Genomic DNA, 20,409 nt, shown 5'->3' on the forward strand with positions numbered 1-20,409 from the left:
CCCCCTCCATCGTCAAAGCCATTAGTGGAGAATCTCACTGATGATGAATCTACTTCATGCTTTGAATCTCCAAGAAAAGCCCAATCCCTTGTAAGGGCTCACGTGATTACATCAGGCCCACCAAGGACAATCTCCCTAACTTGAAGTCAACTGATTTGAGACCTTAGTTACATCAGCAAAATCCCTCACAGCAGTACCTAGATTAGTGGTTGTTGGAATAATTGGCAGAACATCTGGGTATACCAGGAATCTTGGTGTACACAGGAATCTTGAAGGTCATCTTAGAATCCTCCCTAGTTCAGTCTGTAAATTCCTCGATGGCAAAAACTGGGCCTTGTGCATCTTTGTCTGGTACTCAATAGATACTCCAGGAATGTTCACTGAACTGAATTGTTTTAAAGGGATTCGGAAATTACGAAGTCGTGAAACTGTTACACATGAGCATTAACTTCCAGGTAAGGACAACTCCCATCAGGAAAAAGATCAGATAGGATGCAATGCCCAGGATGCCTTTAGGCTGATCACTGTCGTGACCTCTTCCTCTACCAAAAGATTAACTGGATTTTCTACTTTCACTATGGGAATACAGCTTTGATTTTATTAAGGGAAGTCAAGGGAAAAAGAATTCCTATCCCAGAGATGTGCAAGAAAAACAACTTTCCAGAATCGCATCTATTCTATTGAGGAAGTGGTGTGTTCAATGGGTTTGTGGTGTCATGAGCTTCCCTTCCCTAGTCTGCCAGCTCTTTGAGGGTGGAACTACATATTATTCATATTTATATCCCTAAGGCTAGCACAGTGCCTGGTTCAGAAGACAAACTTTAAAGATAAAAGCTGATTAAATGTTTGTAGAATGAATGCTATTTAGCCTGTCTCTGCTAGTAGTCATTCACTTCCTGTGGGCCAGGGCTCTGTCCAACGCATTTTCTGCAAGCCAGCAATGCCTGTCTGTTCCCCGGCAGCCAGTGAGCATTCAACAGGTGCACTCTTTGGGCCTTGTACTCTTGTTTTAAAATGTATTTTATTCTCTCCCAAATTAGCAGTTGATCATTTTAGGTTATACAAAATGAATAGAAGGTGACTACTATTCAAGCTAGTCTTATAAGGCTTATTTCTAAGAAATATCCAGCTTTATGTTAACACACACACACACACACACGCACACACACACACAAAAGCAAACCCCCAAATCCCAAAACTTTCATCTTCCTTTCCAAATGGACATTCATTTCAGTGTCTAGTAAATGTATTTATGGGAAACATTTCTTTACGTTAATCAGAGAACAGAGCTGTGATTTCTGAAAAAAAAAAGCTGTTTCCCTTAGGTTTTCTCAGCTCCTCCATTGCTAGCCTCAGACAAGGTACACGTTATCTGCAATTCTGTGAGCTTCCCTGCATTTCAGTCGCATTGGGGAAAACGCTTTCCCTGCCTTCCAAAGGCAGATAAACGCGATCCAGATAACTCCACTTCACTGCAACCTGGGAGCCGCGGATTTCGGGCCCGCGCTGTGACGTCACCGGGCTCGCAGGCCGCGGCACTGGCCTCAGGCTCGGCTGATTGGCTGGGGCCCATGACGTCACGGGCCGGGGCGGCCCTGGGTTCGGGAGGGCCCAGCTATGCTCAGGGTTAGTTTTTAAAAAGGAGGGGGTGGAACAGGGGAGCTCGCGGAGTGCCCGGTCCCTCCCGCCGCGCCAGGTCCCGCACGGTCGCGCCCACCGCCAACCTCGCCCGGCCGCCGCGCCAGCCTCGGGGGCGGCCCGAAAGGGGGCGGGAGGAGAGGCGGAGCGGGGAGGAGCCGGGCGCGGCGCCGCGCTGTCCCTGGTCGCCGCCCACCCCGTTACACACAGCATGTAAACAGTCCCCGCCGGGAGGAGCCCCGGGACTGGAGGGAGCCCGCGTCGTCCGGCCCCGCCGCCTGCCCGAGAGCCCACAGAGCCGCGCACTGCCCGCCCGGGAGGAGGGCGCCCGAGGAGAGGAGGGCGGGCGGCGAGTGAGGAGGCTGAGGGAGCAGCGGGCGCGGCGGGCCAGGATGGATTTCCAGCAGCTGGCTGACGTTGCGGAGAAATGGTGTTCCAACACGCCCTTCGAGCTCATCGCCACCGAGGAGACCGAGCGCAGGATGGATTTCTACGCCGACCCCGGCGTCTCCTTCTACGTGCTGTGTCCGGACAACGGCTGCGGGGACAATTTTGTGAGTGCCTGGGGGAGGGACCGCCGCAGCGCGCGGGAGTGTGGACTCGCGGCCGCTTCCCTGCGCCCGAGCTCCCTCGTCGCGAGGCGGTGGGGCGGGAGGTGGGGGGGCGTAACCGGCTGACCGCGGCGCACCCAGCTGCTCCGCGCTCCGCCGGGGGAGCCCTCGGGCCCGGCCTGTTGGGGTCAGCGCTCCGGGTGCGTCCGGTAGGCGGCAGGCAGGGGCGTCCTTAGGATCCGGGGAGCCGGGCTAGAGAGGGCTGGTTCTGGGACGCGACCCCACGGCTCGAGCGCTGTGCTCGGCTTGGAGCATCTCCGGGGGTGTCTCAGCCTCGCACCAGTGCGGGCCAGGGCGCGCGGACCCTCCCCTCCCGCAGGATCCGGAGTCGGGAGCTTCCTACACCCAGGCGTCCCGCCCAGGTGAGGAACGCCGTTACCCTCTAAATGCGCAGACACAACTCCTCGAGTTGTCCCCGCCGGGGAGAACCCGCTCCCGTCCCCCTCCCCCATGTTATTCTCATCGGTGTTTGGACACAAAGCCTATGTCCACACTAGCGATGCCCCATCTCCTGGACCTTCTTTGCGGAATTACACCTCGGATCTTAAAAACGCACTCGCGCGTGCGCATACACACACAAACACACACAGGCACGCCTATCCCCCTTTCCTCTCGTGCTTCCATTGCTTCTCTGTGAGCTTCCAACGAGGTGTGTGGAGCCCGAGAGGTTCTGTTCAGCTGAGGCGGCGGCCTCGGCCCTGCCAAAGCCCTTCGGTTTTTCTAGATGAGGGGGAATTCCTACTCCCCGCCCTGCCCCAGGCTCGGAGGTACCGGGACCTGGAACTGCGGTGTCCAAAACCTCGACTTTGCATCCTGCGCCCACCTGGGATCTTGGCGCTGGTAGTTTAGGAAGGGGATGTAGAGGGCCGGGGAGTTGGGCTGGGAGGTGCAGAGACTGGGCGAGGATGGCGCTTCATGAAGTGTTTGTAAGGACGAGGAAAAAATAATGGTCCCCAAATGTAAGATGGAGGCGGCTATGGGCTCAGGTTACCAGCCTGAGTCGCCGGCCTGAGCCTGGAGCTGGCGCTGCTGCCGCCCCTGCGGACGGAGGTGGGGCAGCGCCTTGGCGAGGCCTGGCGCTGGCTCCTCAGGTAGGGTGAGACAAAGCTGGGCCGAGGTCCAGGCTGTCGCGCGCCCCTACCACCCACGGGAAGTTCGAGAAGGAGTTAGAGAGACAGCAAGATTGTCTCTCTTGGCCCCAGAGAGATGAAGGCTTCTGTATGACTTGTCGATAAAGCATGCCCCTCCCACCACCTCCACCCCACCCCGCAAAGGTGAACTACCCGCCTGGCCCCAGCCCTGCGACACTCTAGAAGAGGGATGGCATTTGGGGACAGCCAGATTTGAGTTCTGGCTGTGTGACTCTGGTCAAATGCATTTTAATGTTTTCAGATGTTCAGTGTACACATCCAGAAAATGGGTATAATACCAACTGCGAGGTGATCAAATAGATAAAGCACATAGTAGTCTCCAGTGCACAGGAAGGGCCCCACAAATTTGGGTCAGAGATCTGGGGTTCCCCAGAGTTTAGAACTTGTCTCTCTTTTTTTTTAATTTTTAAAAAAAATTTATTTATTTATTTAAATATTTATTTTTTGGCTGTGTTGGGTCTTCGTTTCTGTGCGAGGGCTTTCTCTAGTTGGGGCAAGCGGGGGCCACTCTTCATCACGGTGCGCGGGCCTCTCACTATTGCAGCTTCTCTTGTTGCAGAGCACAGGCTCCAGATGCGCAGGCTCAGTAGTTGTGACTCACGTGCCTAGTTGCTCCGCGGCATGTGGGATCTTCCCAGACCAGGGCTCGAACCCGTGTCCCATGCATTGGCAGGCAGATTCTCAACCACTGCGCCACCAGGGAAGCCCAGAACTTGCCTCTTTTTTAAGAGCCTCAATTTCTCACCTGTAAAATGAGGTTAATCAGAATGCCTCCATCATAGGTACTTGTGAAGAGCAAGTAAACTATAAGTGTATGTAAGGACACTGTTAACTGTAGTTAAAATAAGTAAATTAGTGTTGTCAGTGGGAGATCATTAAAAAGGGATTTACTCCATTGTAAAAGTATAAGTAAGCTCCAGGGATATAGTGGAAAGGGCATCAGGGTCCAAGTAATTGCAGTGTTAGGGTTTGATTAGGAGTCCCTTCTAGCCCTGGGCTTCCTTGGACTGCCTTTCCCCCTCTTTATTGTTTGAGGTGGGACAAGAGTCACTCATGGTTCCGGATTTTATGGGGGAGAGTTCCACACAGCCTTCCTGCTGGCACTGCAGGAGACATATCCAAAGAGAATAAGTAGGTAGAGAAAAGCAAGGCTATTCTCTTGCCTTGAATATGTTTATCAAACCATCATTCAGAAACATTAAGTATATCAGGCCTTCTTCAAGGCCACCCATATTATATTTTAAATGTTTTCCCACCTGTATGAGTAAAGTGCTTGAAAGTATTTCTTTTGAAAATATTCATTCACTGACAATTAAATGAAATAGATAGGGAAGAAAGATAATGGTGGTGGTGGGGGGGAGTAATTCATTGGGTAGACTGGAACTTGTTCAGTTTCTAGAGGCCGTAATGGACAAGATGCCAACCATTGGAGTTTTCTTCACCCAAAACTTCTCCTCTAATCTGTCCCAGGCCAGATTTGTCAAGTGCTGTTTGCCTCTAGCTAAGGGAACTCAGACATGAAATAAATGTCCTACTTCTCTTCTTTTTCTTTTCCCAGAAAAATCTGCTAAACATTAGAAGAAATTTGAGATGAAGGGAATGTAATCTGAAGGATTTAACAATAAGAATATTTACATAGCATTTCTCAGTTTACAGAGTGTCTTTATATCATTCATTCATTCATTCAACAGACTTTTATTGAGGGCTCACTCTGCACTTGGCCAGGGCTACCTAGAATGGGGCCATTCTATTCATCTAAGAGGCAGAGTGGTATAATGGTTAGGGGCACCGGCTCTGGGGTCAGGCTACTCGAGTTGCACCCCAGCTCTCCACGTCTGACTTTGAGCCTTGGGGGAAGTTATTTAACCCCTCTCTGCCATGATTTCCACATCTGTAAAATAGGGATGATATTAATACCTCCCTAGCAGACTTGTTTGGGAAAAGTGCCTAAAGTGGGGGTGATGATATTAGTGGCTCTGGCAGGGTCTCTGCACAGCAGTCCCTCTGGATCTATTTAAAATATAATCCAAGTCATGTTCTCACCACTCCCTACCTCTCCTAAACTGACTTCCCATTATTGCAATAAAACCTAAGCTTTCTTGGCTTCAAGTCCCCACATGATTTGTCTCCTGCCACCTCTATGACCTCATCCTGGACCATTCTTCCCCCTTGCTTACTGTGTTCCTGCCACACTGGCCTTTCTGGTCTTCAGACAAGCCAAGCTCATTCCTGCCTCAGGGCCTTTACGTTTGCTGTTCCTTCTGCCTAAAATACTCTTCCCCCAAATCTTTACATGGCCAGCTCCTTTTTGCCATTGCGGCCTGGGAGAAACCTTCCTGACCACATACTCCCTCCCTCACCCTTTTATTCTTACCATAGCACTCATCAGCACTTGATAGTCCACTGTTTATTTTCTGCCTGCCCCACTAGTCTGTAAGCTTCACGAGAGCTTGTCTTATCACTGTATTGCAGCGCTTGGAACAGTGTCAAACATGTGATAGGCGTTCAATCCATGTTTGTAAGAATGAATGACTAACAGTCTAGTGTAGAAGATAGATGTTAAATTTCAAGAGTGACAGCTTCAAAGACAACTACCACTTACGTGCAGCTCACTGTGTATCAGACTTTGCATATATGAACTCATTTAATCTTAGTAATCTCACAAGCTACTCTGTAATTATCTCCACTTTACAGATGAGAAAAGTGAAGCCCAGCAAGGTTTACTAACTTTCCCACAGCTAATAGATGGTAGAGCAACTTGAACGGTAGCCTTGTAGTGAATATATAGCACCACAGGAGGGACAACAGGGGACCCAATTCAGACTGTGGGTTCAAGGGCTACTTCTTATTGAGCCTCACAAATATTCTCTAAGGTGGGTATTATTATATCCCCATTTTATAGGTGAGGAAACCGAGGCTAATGAGTTTAAGGGACTCATCCAGGACTATGCCACTAAGAAGTAAGAGAGCCAGGACTTGAGCCAAAGCCCAGAGGGCTGTGCCTTCTGGTATGCAGACTGTACCCCAGGCAGCATCAGGCTGGGGGCTCCAGAGGCCTAGGAACAAGGACTTCTTTTTGTCTGCCCTTTTTTTGGCAGCTCCTGGGTCCCTTGTGCACTCCTTCCCCTTCTTGCTTCACAGGCCATCCCGTCCCTGCAGTCCGTTTCCAAACTGCTGCCCTGATTCAGGTCTCTCTCCATGGACGGCCAAGGAGTTCAGGTCCTGGGATAAAATGCTGCCAGTGCCTTGTGTGTGCTGGAAGTTCAAGGACACAGCTCCTCTGCCTGGCTCTTCAGGTGTCATGGGGAAGTGGCCAACAGCACACACAGGCAGTGTGCTCCCCTCTTCTGCCAGCTCAAAAGGTCCTGAGAGCTCTGTCAGGCTTGAGGAATGGGGTGTTGGCAGCCACTAACATGCCAGACAGACAGAGGGGCACGTGCTCCTGGGCATGGCAGCACCAGCTGCTTTCCCTCTTCGCCTAGGCCAGGAGAAAGGAGCTCTCAAAGCTCACTGCCCGGCCCCTCCCTGGTGCCTGGGCGCTGCCGACAGGGAGGGGGGTGCTCCCTTACTGTCCACGACATGTTTGGGTCCACAGTTTTGTAGAGTTTAATCCCTCCTCAATGCAAAAACAAAGGTAGCAGTTGTCATAGTATTGAAGAAAAATGTTTTATTTCTAGAGGGACTATGTGATTTAATTTTATATGTGTGCCTATGCCTATGTCTTTCTCTCTCCATTTTCGTCCTAGGCATGTCTCTATTCTTAACTATGTGACTAAATAACAACCTTTTCATTTTGGAGAAAGAAAATACAACTTGTTTGAATGAGATTGCATCATGTTTACATGGTGGTAGAGTGGAAAGAAGGCACTTTCTTGTTAAATTTAAACTTTCTTCTCAGTTTCCTCTTCTGTCAAATGGGGATAATCATACCTATATCACATTATTATTTGCAGATTAAATGAGCAATAGTGGTAGACTGTAATGCCTTCCACGGTGGCCATGCATTATTCATACAGAGAGATTATTTCAGGGAAAAAGATATGTCCTTCATCATTCATGGGTGGTAATCCTGAGGAGAGTAAAATTCTGCTAATATAAGTTCAAATAGGAGGGAATAAGCACTCATTGGGCCCCTGCCAAATGAGAGGCAGGGTTATCTACAGATTATCTCTTGGAATGTTTATATCCACCCTGTGGGTATTATTATTTTCTGCGACTTACAAAGGAAGGAGCTGAGGCTCAGGTTGAAGGCATGACACCTCTCTTGACATCCTGGCTTTGCCCATTGCTGCCTGTGTGACCACAGACGAGTTGCTTAACCTCTCTGAGCCTCAGTTTCCTCGTTGGTAAAACAGATCAGTGTTTGACACCAAGAGCAGATGGTAGGTGTGGCCAGCCATGCTCTTCCCTGGGCAGAAATACGTTGGCTGGCATGAGATGGCTTGTAGCTCTTACCCTCTTACACCATCTCTTCTGTGGAGAGCAGTCAGTTGTGCGTTAAGCTGCACCAACTTAAAATGCACTCCTCAGTACTGCTGACAGCAGAAAACCCATGCAGTGAGAGTGAGGCCCTTGGCAATGGCCCTTTGACACAGATAACTGAGTCCTGGGAGGGCAACGGGCGTGTTCTTAGCTCCCCTGCCACCCCCAACTCTGCCTAAGCACCAGGAAGTCAAGTGCCATCCCCACAAGTGGTAGAACGGTAGGAGCACACAGACTGTGATCGATAGGATTGAATTACCTTGATGATCTAATTCCATTTTTGGGTAAGCTGGATGTTCTCATCTATATTACAGAAAACAGGCGCTCATTTTCCTGTTTGCAGATGACATTGTTATAATGTCTTAAGCTGGGCGAGCTTCGATAATAAACTCTGACCCAACTTAATAACAGAAAGAACGGCCACAGATGGTGTGTGCTGAAATCAGAGTTCTCACTGGGGATTTTCAACTCTCAATGAGCAGGAATCTATAGGCTGCTCAAGGTAGGTACAAGGGGGGCCACTTCACTGCAACCCATGCCATCCTGAAAATTGGAGGTGGTTTTAGTCAGTAATGACATTTAGATTTTTTTTTAATGTAACGCCCACCCTCAAATATGTAGTTAGTCAAAGTTCCACTCTGGTTCTTGTTCTCAGATTGCGGTCCCAGAACCAGCAGCAGGAGCATCACCTGGGAACTTGTTGGAAATGCAAACTCTCAGCCCCATTCCCCATCAGAAACTCTGGGGTAGGACCCAACAATTGTGTTTTAATAAGCCTCCAGGTGATTGTGATGCAAGCTAAAGCTTAAGAACCACCGCTTTCCCCTCCTTTGCGAAGCCTTTTCTTGGCATTTCCCCTATTATAATAGTCCAGGTCTGCGATCTGCCTTGGCTCTAACTACCCTATTGGAAATTCAATACATTCTGTCCCCAGATTTATATTTGCCAGGGAATTACATTGTTCAAAGCCACAGGTTCTCTGACCCCCTGCTATAGTTTTTTCGTGGCCAAAGTGGGTGTTTGGTTACATATGCTTGATATTTTCCAAGTTGAAGGCCTTGTGGCCACGCGCTGTGGTGCAGGACTCTGGGTCTTCAAGTGCCCATTTGTCTTTGTACAATACTAGACCCCAGATCCTGCTTTCAGTAGCTTCAGCCCAGCCATCGCACGCTCTCTCGGCCTTCCCTTGGTTTTGGAATGGGCCTCTCTATTTTCCTAAGAGGTAACCCTCCTGCCCCTAGTCCCTTTCCTGTTAGTTCTGAAGAGCTGGTCTGTTTTATATGTGGGCACTGCCTCGGGGCACTGATGGCATGTCTTTCTTTGCATAGCATAGGCCTCTGGAAAGCAGTGGAGGCAAATCTGTGTCCCATCCGTGGCAAGTGCCAGGCTTGTTTACCCGACACTGTTTGTCCTAATCTCACTTGGTTTTACATTCTTCTTCTTCTGTTGTTTCCCCTTTGTCTTTATGTTCTCAACTGCAGACTTAATTTTTAGTTCATCTTATCTTGTATGCTGACTGCCTTGATTAATTTTAGAAGGGGACAGTTTCAATAAATAAAACTGAATACCTTTTATTATGAGATACAATGGATATGAAACAGTTAACATTTGGTAAGTGATGTCTTTTAAGCGGCTGTGTATACCTGGGCCTGTCTTATTCCAAGCCCCCTGCTCCCTCATATTATCATTTGGGCAGGGCTTCAGTTAAAACTCTTTTAAACCACAAAACCAACACTACTGGGAATTCAGGATGAGTTAGACAGCCACGGGAAGGAAATTTAGGCACACTGGACATAAGGCCCTTTAGCAGGTGTTAAGTCTTTCTTCAATATATTCATAAATCAACAACTCCAAAAGTGGAATAATGAAAATTGTGGCATGAATAATCTCCTCATGAGGCTGTAGATGCCCTAGAAACACTCAAACTGAATAAACTGACTACCAAGCAGTGGTGGATACTCTGTGATTCTGTTATTGTTTGAGTGATATACTTTCCTTAGTTTACTTTGTAATTTGAAGTACTTTTTTAAAAAATGTAGTTAAAAAATAGCCATGCAAGGTTTTCATAGATACACCTGCTTCTGAATGAACTATATCCCAAGTTGCCTTGGATTGTGTTCTCAGTGAAGCCACATAGGGTGTCTGATTTAGCCTTGTGGCAGGTGGAAACCCCTACCCCCAATCCTCCTGCAGATGCAAAAGGGGAAATAGGCGACTTATATCCACCATTTATTGAATATCTACTATTTGCCAGCCAGGCACTGTGCCAGGCACTAAATAAACTTTTTACTTTTTCTCTAATCTTCACAGCAAGTCTAGGGAAGGCAGGCTTAAAATTTTCCGTTGTGTGGTGCTAGGTGTTAATCCCATCTCTGACTTGGATAAGAATTTGAAATATGCTTGAACTTTTTAAAATTTGAGTTTGAAAATGGGTGCTGAGCTGAACTTATATGAAGTGGGACTTTATTACTGGTCTTGCAGAATCCCCACTAATTAAGAATCAAGTGCAGTAATGGATATAAAAGCACTTTGTACTATTATGCTTTTGTACAATGCAAGAGACTATTATATAAATGGCATTTCAGAGGCTCAACAACTTTAAGGGCCTCTAATTAATAGGGAATCGTGTTTGAGCTATTCTCTAAGGTTGGAGAATCTAGAAGTTATCTTTATTAGGTCAAGACGGTAGCTACTCTAGAAGTCTGCTGGAATTAGAGCAGCACGTGTCGGAAATGGACCTTCACATCTATGAAACAGATAATTGGGTGGTAAAGATGGCATATTAGCACCTTGTTATTCTCTCTTGGATCTGAGCAGTGTTTTAAGTTCTTTCTAGTTCCTGGAGATCCTGCAGTGAGAAAGAAGGAAGTGAAATATGTTTACTGAGTGTTGGGCATATGACTTTCTGGGGTGATGCTCTAATCATTTGTATTAATAGGAGGGGGCTAGTGCTTGACATGGACCATTTCTCCAAATTGATCTTGTCTCTTGCTGCCTAGTCCCTGCTCCTTGCTCTCATCTGCCAAATATCTTCCTCTTCTCTGCACTTTTTTCGCCAACGTTGAGCTGTCACTGCTCAGGCCCCTCTAAACAGCGATTCTTGGTACCTGACTGATACCCTGATGTCATCCTGGTAGCTCAGTGCCCCCTCCATTGCTCAGATATGCAGGGGCCTTCTGCATCTACATCTCTCAAGCCTGTTTCTTGGACTTATTCCAGATCCTTGAACATTTATGGGAGAAACTAGCCTAGTCTTAAAGATGTGCTAAAATGGATATCCTCATTTGGGGAAAAAAAAACCCACTTGTCTAGCCCTAAGAAAAAATAAAACCTAAATCAGTCTCCTCTTGGTGCGTGTTAACATTGCAAAGTGTTGCTTGGGTACGATGCCCTCTTAAAGCATTTTAAGGGAAGGTGAGCTTTCAGAAAGCCTTTGTTTCCTGGTGACTTAGTGATGACTTTTCTGTGTGTTCTCCTGAATTCATTTCATCTTGAAGTAAATTTACCGTCACAGGCTAATCTGGGTAAAGAATATCTCCAAGTAAGCAGTTACAAACTATGCCTAATTAATCCTTCAGCCTTTCTCCTTCCTTTCTCCTTTCTCCTTCCTCCTGTTTTAAAACCACCCATAGCTGGCACCAGAAGGGGGGCGGTGGAAATCATGGGTGGGGGAATATTGATCCCAATGCCGCTTTTACTACGTATGAGCAGATCTGATGGAAAATTGAGCAGGTGAGATTATGGACCATAAGCATGGGGGGTTTCTGCAGGGTATGCATTTTCTGATCTCCTTCAATGCAAACAAATCAAGAATGACTATATGGATTTTACTCTGGAATGGAGGCCTTCTTCAAATTCACGTAATTAAAGAAAAAAAAATCTTGGCTTTGTGTATTTCAAACTGAGTATAATGACTGTGTGTCTTTGTTTTCTCCTTTCCCTTGCCGGCGGGCATGTAGCACGTGTGGAGTGAGAGCGAGGACTGCCTGCCTTTTTTGCAGCTAGCACAGGATTACATCTCCTCCTGCGGCAAGAAGACGCTCCATGAAGTCTTGGAAAAAGTCTTCAAGTCTTTCAGACCTGTAGGTGCCTGCTTGGCTTCTAAAGCCATCTTGTTGTCTCCAGTGATTGTGCTTTGAATAACATGGATTGTGGGGAAAGTGGGCAAAACCTGGGGTGACTAATTGTTTTTCTCTTGTCTGCCCTGTGGCTTAAAGATAGCAGCTAGTGGAGGGAGGCTGAGGGTGGAGAGGGAGGGGGAAACGGGATGCGACACAGCTGTTTGTTGCAGGGATGATGGTTATTTCTAGCATCACTTGAGTTAAGAATCTCTGATTGGGTGGGAAGCAAACAGAGCCCTTATGAGACAACTGAGTATTCTGGTTCTCATCCAGTAGACTTAAAACCAAAATGCTTGGAAGTGCTATGGAGGTTCTCTTATGATAGGAAATTGCCAGAAAGCTATATAAAGGATGTACCTCCATGTTGATGGATATGGAGAAGGAGGAAATTGGATAGTTGTTCTGTTCTTTTCTCTTTTTATGAAGTCTCTTATAGAGAGCTTGCTTTCCCCCAACCCCCTTAGGATTTAGGAATCTGTATGTCTATGGTTAGCTGACAGTTTGTTTCATTATAGCTGAAAAACATGTAAAATGAATACTCACCCCTAATTTGAAGACTACTTCTCTCTTTATTTTTATTGGAAGAGAAAGTCAGATTACGTGACACTTGCCCCAAGTTCAATTCCCGGCCCACCATAAATACTCTACATGCTCAGTGTTATTTGCTCTAGGATTTCTTTTTTTTTTTTTTTTTTTCTTTTTTCAAATCTTTTAAAATAGTATCTACTTCTTTCCTGGAATTTTCAAACTTGTCTTTTGCTTCTCTGAACACGGTAGGCTTGGCTGCATAAGAGACTGTCAGATATTCCAGTATTTCAAGGTTTGGGAGTCTGTTTTGTCAGCTTTTGTTACCACTGGTTCCCCGTCCTGGTATCTTGTTTCTTGCGTGTTGAATTATCTCTGCGTGCTTGAAAATTTGTATATTTGTATTTGAAAATTTATATATAGGGGTATATTGAGGCCTAAGATGATGGTACTTTCCTCCAGAGAGGATTTTTATTTGCCTCTGCCAGGGCTTGAGGGGCCCTGTCAGTCAGAGACCACCCTCAATCAGTTTGAGACTTGTGGTTCTTAGAACTCTCCAGGTGATGGACAGTCAGGTTGCAGGCCTGGTTTATTCTGGTTCATCCTTGTTCTGAGAGCAGCCTCAGTCTGTTCAGGCTGATAGAACAAAATACCATAGACTAGGTGGCTTATAAACAAAAATTTATTTCTCATTGTTCTAGAGGCTGGAAGTCTGAGATTAGAGTGCCAGCAGATCTGGTATCTAGTGAGGGCCCACTTCCTAGACAGATGGCCATCTTTTCACTTGAACTTCACATGGTGGAAGGAGACAGAGAGAGCCCCAGGGCCTCTTTTATAAGGGCACTAGGCCATTTATAAGGGCTCTACCTTCATGACCTAATCACCTCTCATAGGGCCCACCTTCTAATACCATCACCTCAAAGGTCAGGATTTCAACATATGAATTTGGAGGGGGGAACACAAATACTCAGACCTTAGCATAGGCTTTTGGGGTCCTAGCCTAAAGTGAGGATGGTTTATAACAGTTTGCTCCTTTGAAAGGCCCTGGGTTTGACTTTGGTCTCCCTAGCTCTTAGAGTAGGCCAAGAATGCAGTAGAAGTTTCTTCCAGGTCGGCAAATGTCCTTAGGACAAAAGCAGCTTTTTTTGATAGGTTTACCTCTCTGGGTGCTAATTCTCAATGTATTTAAGAAGGCAGTTTTCATATTGAATCCAGATTTTTTAGTTCTCTTTGCAAGAGTTTGTTCTGATCACTATCACTTAATCCATCATTATAAAAAGTGGAATTTCAAGTGGCTTTTGTCACTTTATCTGATTTGTATCATTTGTCCAACCAGTTCTTTTTGTTGTTGTTGTTTGTTAATTTTCTAATTTTCTAAGCCTGTTTGGCTTATTCAAAATAGATTTTTGACTTAAAGATACTGGTCTATCCCACTTCCATTCATTCAAGATGTATTTACTGAGTACCCAGTAGGCACTTGGCACTCTTTACTGCTCTGTTCCTAGCAGTTGAACCAGACAGATGAAAATCTTAGACCTCACAGAGCTTGTATTCTAGTGGCAGAGAGATAAGATAAATGAGTACAACATAAGATAAATGAGTACAACACATAATGTGTTAGTGACAAGTGCAGAGGAGAAAAAAATATGAGTCAGGGAAAGGGGGTGAGAAGTGTCAGAGGCACTGACAATTGTGATTAGGGGAGCAGGGAAGGCTTCACTGAGAAGGTAATGTGAGTAAAACTTGAAGTGAGATGTGAGCCATGAGGAGAGCTACAGGAAGAGCTTTCCAGGTAGAGAGAACAGCAAATACGACCACAGAGGGAGAGAAAACCAGTGTTCAGAGAACAAGGAGGGGCTGGTGCGGCCTGAGTTGGGGGGGAGGGGAGGAGCATCGAGAGATGAGTCCGAGGAACCTCAGGGACTTGCAGGTCACAGAAGGACTTGGGCTTTTTCTCCCGTGTGCTGGGGAGCCGCTGGGGGGGTTTAAGCACAGGAGGGATCTGCTGAGTAGAGAACAGGCTGTGCGGGGGAGGGTGGGAGCAGGGAGCCCAGTGAGGGGGCTGTTGCTTTCCTCCAGGCGAGGCCATCGGTCTTGGACCAGGATGGTCACAGTGAAGGTGGAAGAAAGGGGCCGATTCTGGAGATGCCTGAAAGTAGACCCAACCGGACTTGCTGATGGGTTGGAGGTGTGGTGTGGGAAAAAGAAGGCATGGATGACTCCAGAGGTCCTCATCTACTCAGTGAAGGGAATGGTGTTCCTTGACTGAGGTGGGTGAGGCTGCAGGAGGAAAGTTTGGGGGTGGGACTATCAAGAGCTCGGTTATGGACACGTCAGTGTTTGAACATCCAACTAGAGATATCAAGGCAAGCAAAATTTTTTTAAAAAATTGGTTCCCTCAAATCTCAACCCCCACCCCCAGACTATCTAATTGGCAAATGATACTCACTGTGCAGCTGGTTTCCTCAGGGGTTTCCACTCATTAGCCTGCCACCTGATTCTCTGTATGTGGCTGTCATCTGTGGTGGCAAGCAACAGACTACCTGCAGAATGGGCTTAACTGCAGAAGGTGAGCTCCCACCAGGACTCCTTTTGCCATCTTGCTTTACCAAGTCTATGGCTGTATTTCAGCAACCAGGCCGCCACATGTAAATGGAAAAAACTGCAGTCCGAAAAATCCAGATGTATAGCTAAAAGCAATTGACTTGGTTGAATACTTTCTTTCAGATCAAGCTGCTTTGTGTCATGGAGACACACAGATTTCATTTAACGCTGTTGGGCTTCCAGAGTTCATTTCTAAAGCAGAGCCTTCCGCCACAGTGGGCAGGGATGATGCTCCCAAGGTGGGGCCTTCACCTGGCACGGCGCCCCCTTTGGTGGGGAAGCTTTTGCGTGCTGGGCACTCTGGCTGGGTCTTTTTGCCTTCGGGAGAGGCTGGAGGCCTTCTCAGGACTAGTGAGGGTGAAATGCACACAAGCTTTGGGTTTCTCTCAGTCAGGATGTGCCCCAGATCGGATGAGAGGGAGTGTTACAGACCCAGGTGAAGGACTGCTGGAGATCGGTGGGGAAGCTTTTACCCTCTCCCTCTCCACTGAAGAGTGTATTTCTTCCCCCTGGTATTTATCTGTTTTATATAAAGGAGCTTTGGATTTAGAAATAAGACCCAGGAAAGGGTCTTACTGCTGTTGTAGCTGAAAGTATTTGTTGAAGTAACACATACCCAAATGCTACAAGGTTATCATGCAGGTAAGCTTGAGCACCTCATTCCCTGAAAATTTTTGATAATCTGATCAATCTGTGTAGCTCCTTTTTGTTTATAGTTGGGGAAACCACAGAAGGAATATTTTTACCTTCATCTTAGAACAGCCTCATTCATGGCTTTGAATTCTTGTTTTACCTTGGCCAGCCCGTTGCCAGCCCCTACCCTGTGTAGTCTCTCCAGAAAGATAAGGACCTTTCTGTTGACAGCCTTCTGCTGCCTTTTGGGGCATCAGTCAAGCAAGGTCAATTAACTTTTTTGAAGCCCATGCATGCCTGCCTGCATGGGCCAAAGAATGGAGTCATCTTCTGGCCATCCTCCGCGATCCTGCCCGCAAGGCTCAGCGTGCCACAGTAGCACTCTCTACCTTTGGACATTCCAGTTTTGTAGACTGTGTGCTTTTCCTCCCCTTTCTGTTTGCCTTCTCCCCCTGTTTCTGTTTGCCTTCCCCCCACTGAAACAATCAATATCACAAAGTCCATGCCTTACCAAAGAAATCTGTTGTTCGATTTGACAAGAAAAAAATAATTATTCTTTTTCTTATTCACCATGTTACTCCTCCTCTTTTTTCTCTATCTCTTCATCACATGATCAACAAAATGTATGATCATCTGCTATTTGCCAAAGCACCGCTTTGGAGAGTAAGAGGCAGGGCAGGGTGCCTAGTCCTTGCGCTCGAGGAGCTGGCTTTCTGGTAGGAGACAGAGCCACAAAAACGTACAGAGAAACTCCAGGTTACAAAACCAAGCATTTATTTTGGTCTAGACACTCTGCTAGATACAGTGCGAAGGAGTTCCATTCCCTGCTCTGCTTACTCCGATCTGCTGGTTCTCTGGGGAAGTGTTTCCTGAGAGGATGTCACTGAGTGTGCACCGACCGCAGGGTGTTGGTTGTGGTCCCTTTACCTAGTTATGCAGAATTAGGTTACTACAGTGATGAGGAACCCAAGCTCTGGGGGCAGGCTGCCTGGATTCAAATCCCAGTTCTGTCACTTGCTGGCTGTGTGACCTCAGGCAAGTTACTTGACCTTGCTGTTTCTCAGTTTTTTCATTTGTAAAAGTAGGAAACAAATGATGATGGTTACCTTAGGATTGCTATGAAGATTAAATGACACGATTCTTGTTGGGGACTTAGTGCAGCGCATGGCACAGAGGATAAGCACTGAGTAAATGCTGGTATTGACACGGACAGGATGGGGACACTCGTCAAAATACTGTTGAGAAGTGAGCTCAGTAGTGAAAGCTTTCATAGGACCCTTAGGTTTTTGATGGAGGAAGAAAACAATTTGCTAAGTGATTTCAACACACGCTTAACAGAAGAGTCTGGCTAAGATAAGAGATTTTAAAGGGGCAGTGTTGGGGTATTATTGCCAAAAGTTTATCGACACTGGTTTTGGCAAAATAATAATCATCCATTCAGTACCTGATTCGTACAACTCAGTGGGTTTGAGGCTAGTGCTACAAGGGGGACGAATGGATGCTCCTGTCCCCCAGAGGGACATATGACCAAAGAGCCTCTGGTGACAGGGTTATGGGTGATATTTATTTTCTCTTCTGGATTTTCTAAATTTTCCATGATGTCACAGAAAACATTTATAATCAGGAACTATGTTGTGTTTTTTTAAAAAAACTGCCTTATCTACTATGTGTCAGAAGGACTGCGAATATCAGATGTGAGTGGGCTCATCGAGGAACAAAGTGCTGGCAGTGGCTTCACGAGGAGGGGGGACTTGAAAGGGCGAGATCTGGACAATGTTGGAGCAGGAGGAGGGCTGGCCAAGAAGAAAGACCAGGAAGGCCCATCTTGGCCCCTTAGCTCAGAGAACCTTAGAGATGTCCCTGGGTGGGGCAAGGTGGCTTAGCCCTGGCCTGGCCGGCTCCCAGCCCGTGTTGTTCAGCCTTAGTGCCCCCATCTTTAAAATGGGGGTCATACATGTTTCTCTGTCTTGTGGATGCATGCGGAGCTTCAAAATCAGAACACAGAGGGCTGTCAAAGCCCAGCCACCCCACTGAGGTTTGTTTCAATTTCCAGCTCATAACTTCTGTTAGGAAATGCTTATTGGGTGGATATGTGGTTCCATGGATGCAGTGGGGCAGCTTCCTTCCTGGACTGACCCATATTCTGCTCCACTCCAGGGGCCTCCTAGCTTCTACCTAGTTTTTTTTTTCCTTCCTGCTGGAATGTCATATCCAAATGGTACATGTGTGCAAATGACAGCGCTGTCATTGCCATCTGTGAGCAGGAGGGTTTATCCATGTCCTGGCACCAGTAATGGCTTCGGAGACACCTGTCACTAGCCTTGATCAATGCGAATTGGAGAATCGTTGGAGTCCTACATTTTTTTTGTTTAAGTGGCCCTGGATTGACAGTTGCCAGTCATCACATGATTCAGTTAGATAATGAAATAGTGATTATGGGTCTAAATAATGCTGGCCATGCCATTCATTTTTTCCCTCCATGTTTTTATATCTTTTATTTAGTGATGATTAACAGTCCTTCCTCCCCTTCACCCCCCCACTAGAAAACAGTTCACAAAAGAAGAGAGAACTTACCATTTCCAAGTTAGCTGCAAAACCAAAACTAATCTTTGCCTTTCAGTTCTCTCAAAGCTTTACTCTATTTTCCTGGAGTATTACTCCTCCTCTTTCTAGCACTGTGGACATTAGGGTCATGAGGCACCTGTTGCTATGACGATTTTCTGTGCTGTTTTGGTTGATGTTCTATTTTTTTTTTTTTAATTGGGGTACAGTTGTTTTACAATGTTGTGTTATTTTCCACTGTACAGCGAAGTGAAGTAGAGTTCCCTGTGCCATACAGCAGGTTCTCATTGTTGCTTTGATGGCCCTACCGGGAGTGAGAGCCTGTGCTTCCCCAGGTTTTCTCACTCTGATTGACCCTGGTCCCCTGCCTGGGGTTGCTGTGTGACTCCACGTTTTTTTCTCTTGAGAAACAGAGATCCTTCCACCAGAAAAATTCCCTTAATTCTGTCTTACTGGCATGAGCAAGATTGGTGGTGGTTGTTTTTTTATTGCCACTAGTGGCTGGAGAGCCAGGGATTATACCCCACAGGAAAACCCTTTGTGACCCAGAAAAAGTTCAATTCTTGCTTCTACTCTTCTAGTCTGGTCAAGAGTCTGGAAGAAGAGAGAGAATCCACTTGTGGGAAGCTGCCCCAGTTGGTCAGAAAGTCTGGTAGGAAAGATTATGCACAAGTGTGGGTTTTAATAAAAACACATTGAATTAACACAACATTATAAATAAACTATACTTCAGTAAAAAATATTGATAAGAAAACAAAAAAAAAACCCCACTACATCCAAAAAAAAACCAAAACAAAACCACACACACACATTGAATGTTGACAATTTAAGTTTATCATGGCATTTGTTTTTTGCTCATATGGTGAACATTCAAACCCTTGTCTTTTGTAGAACGTGTGATAGCCCCTAAAATAAGAGGGTACCTATTACTCTTGCCCATTTGGGTCTTACATCAGTCTTGCCACCTACCCCCTTTTTTTTTTTTTTCTCTATTATCGAAAAGACAGACTGACCAGGATCCCATCAGAGGTTTCTTGGTACCACCAGCATCATGGATCATTAAGATAAATCGTGACAAATTCCCCAAATGCTTTAGGGTCTCAATACTCAGAGTGTGGTTTCTGGACCAGCAGTATCCCCGTCACCAGGGAGCTTGTTAGGAAAGCAGAATCTCAGATCCCACCTGAGACCCACTGACTCAGAATCTACATTTTAGGTAGATCCTGGGTGAGTCATATACACAGCAAAGTGTGAGAAATGCTGCTTCAAAGAATCCTCTGGAAGGAGCTTACAGGAACCTCTAAAGCCACAGGGCACTTACTGGAAGCCCTGAAGGCCTAGCTGGTTGCCTGTGCTCTCTAGGGCCTAGATACTATCTCCCCTTCTTTTATAAAGACACTCTAGCCCAGGTGTTTGAGTGAGTGCCACCTTCAGAGACAGCAGGTACTAAGTGCCAACTGAATAGAGCCTCAACTAGTTTATAACACTTTCAAAAAGACCTGGAGTTAGTCCTGCAGAAAACTGATACTCTCTTGGGTCTGAAGAGCTTTAATTCTCAAGGGTTGGCATCTCCACCAGGTACAACCCTGTTAGGATGGGTGGGCCCCAGTAGTTCTTATGTGATCAGAGACTGTTCTGAAGAAGCAAGACCCTGGGAATGCCAACACTGTTGTCCAGAGTGATCATAAAGATTTTTTCCTGTCAACTGAAAAAAAAATTTACTGAAGTAAGAATGAATGACTCTAAGTATCAGGAGCGATTTAAATATACTTGACAGGATTTCTTGGCCTGTCTCCTTTCCCTTATAAGAGCGTGTGGGTGCAGTAGAAGCAAGGACTCAGGATTCTTCCCAGTCTGTTTATACTCCTGTTTCTGATATGAATTCTTGACTTAAAAATTTGGATCCAGAAATTAAATTTTTTTTTTTCCAATCTGGCTATTCAATCTATTCTTTTTTTTCCCCTCCAGTTTTATTGCGATATAATTGACATACAGCACTGTATAAGTTTATGGCATAATGATTTGACTAACATACATCATGAAATGATGATCACAGTAAGTTTAGTGAATATCCATGGTCTT

The 20,409-nt window shown here is 46.2% G+C and overlaps 1 protein-coding gene across 1 annotated transcript in view; it reads left to right on the plus strand.

Annotated features, from left to right (window-relative positions):
- Window positions 1–1,803: 1,803 nt before the first annotated feature.
- Window positions 1,804–20,409, plus strand: part of MTURN (maturin, neural progenitor differentiation regulator homolog) — a 29,243-nt gene continuing 10,637 nt past the window's right edge. Inside the window, exons 1-2 of the mRNA XM_061198644.1 lie at window positions 1,804–2,192; window positions 11,842–11,964. Of these exons, the coding sequence (XP_061054627.1) occupies window positions 2,031–2,192; window positions 11,842–11,964 (285 nt within the window). The 5' untranslated portion in view covers window positions 1,804–2,030. The remainder of the gene's footprint in view (window positions 2,193–11,841; window positions 11,965–20,409) is intronic.

The sequence above is a fragment of the Eubalaena glacialis genome, chromosome 8, assembly GCF_028564815.1.
Source record: "Eubalaena glacialis isolate mEubGla1 chromosome 8, mEubGla1.1.hap2.+ XY, whole genome shotgun sequence".
Lineage (NCBI taxonomy): Eukaryota > Metazoa > Chordata > Mammalia > Artiodactyla > Balaenidae > Eubalaena > Eubalaena glacialis.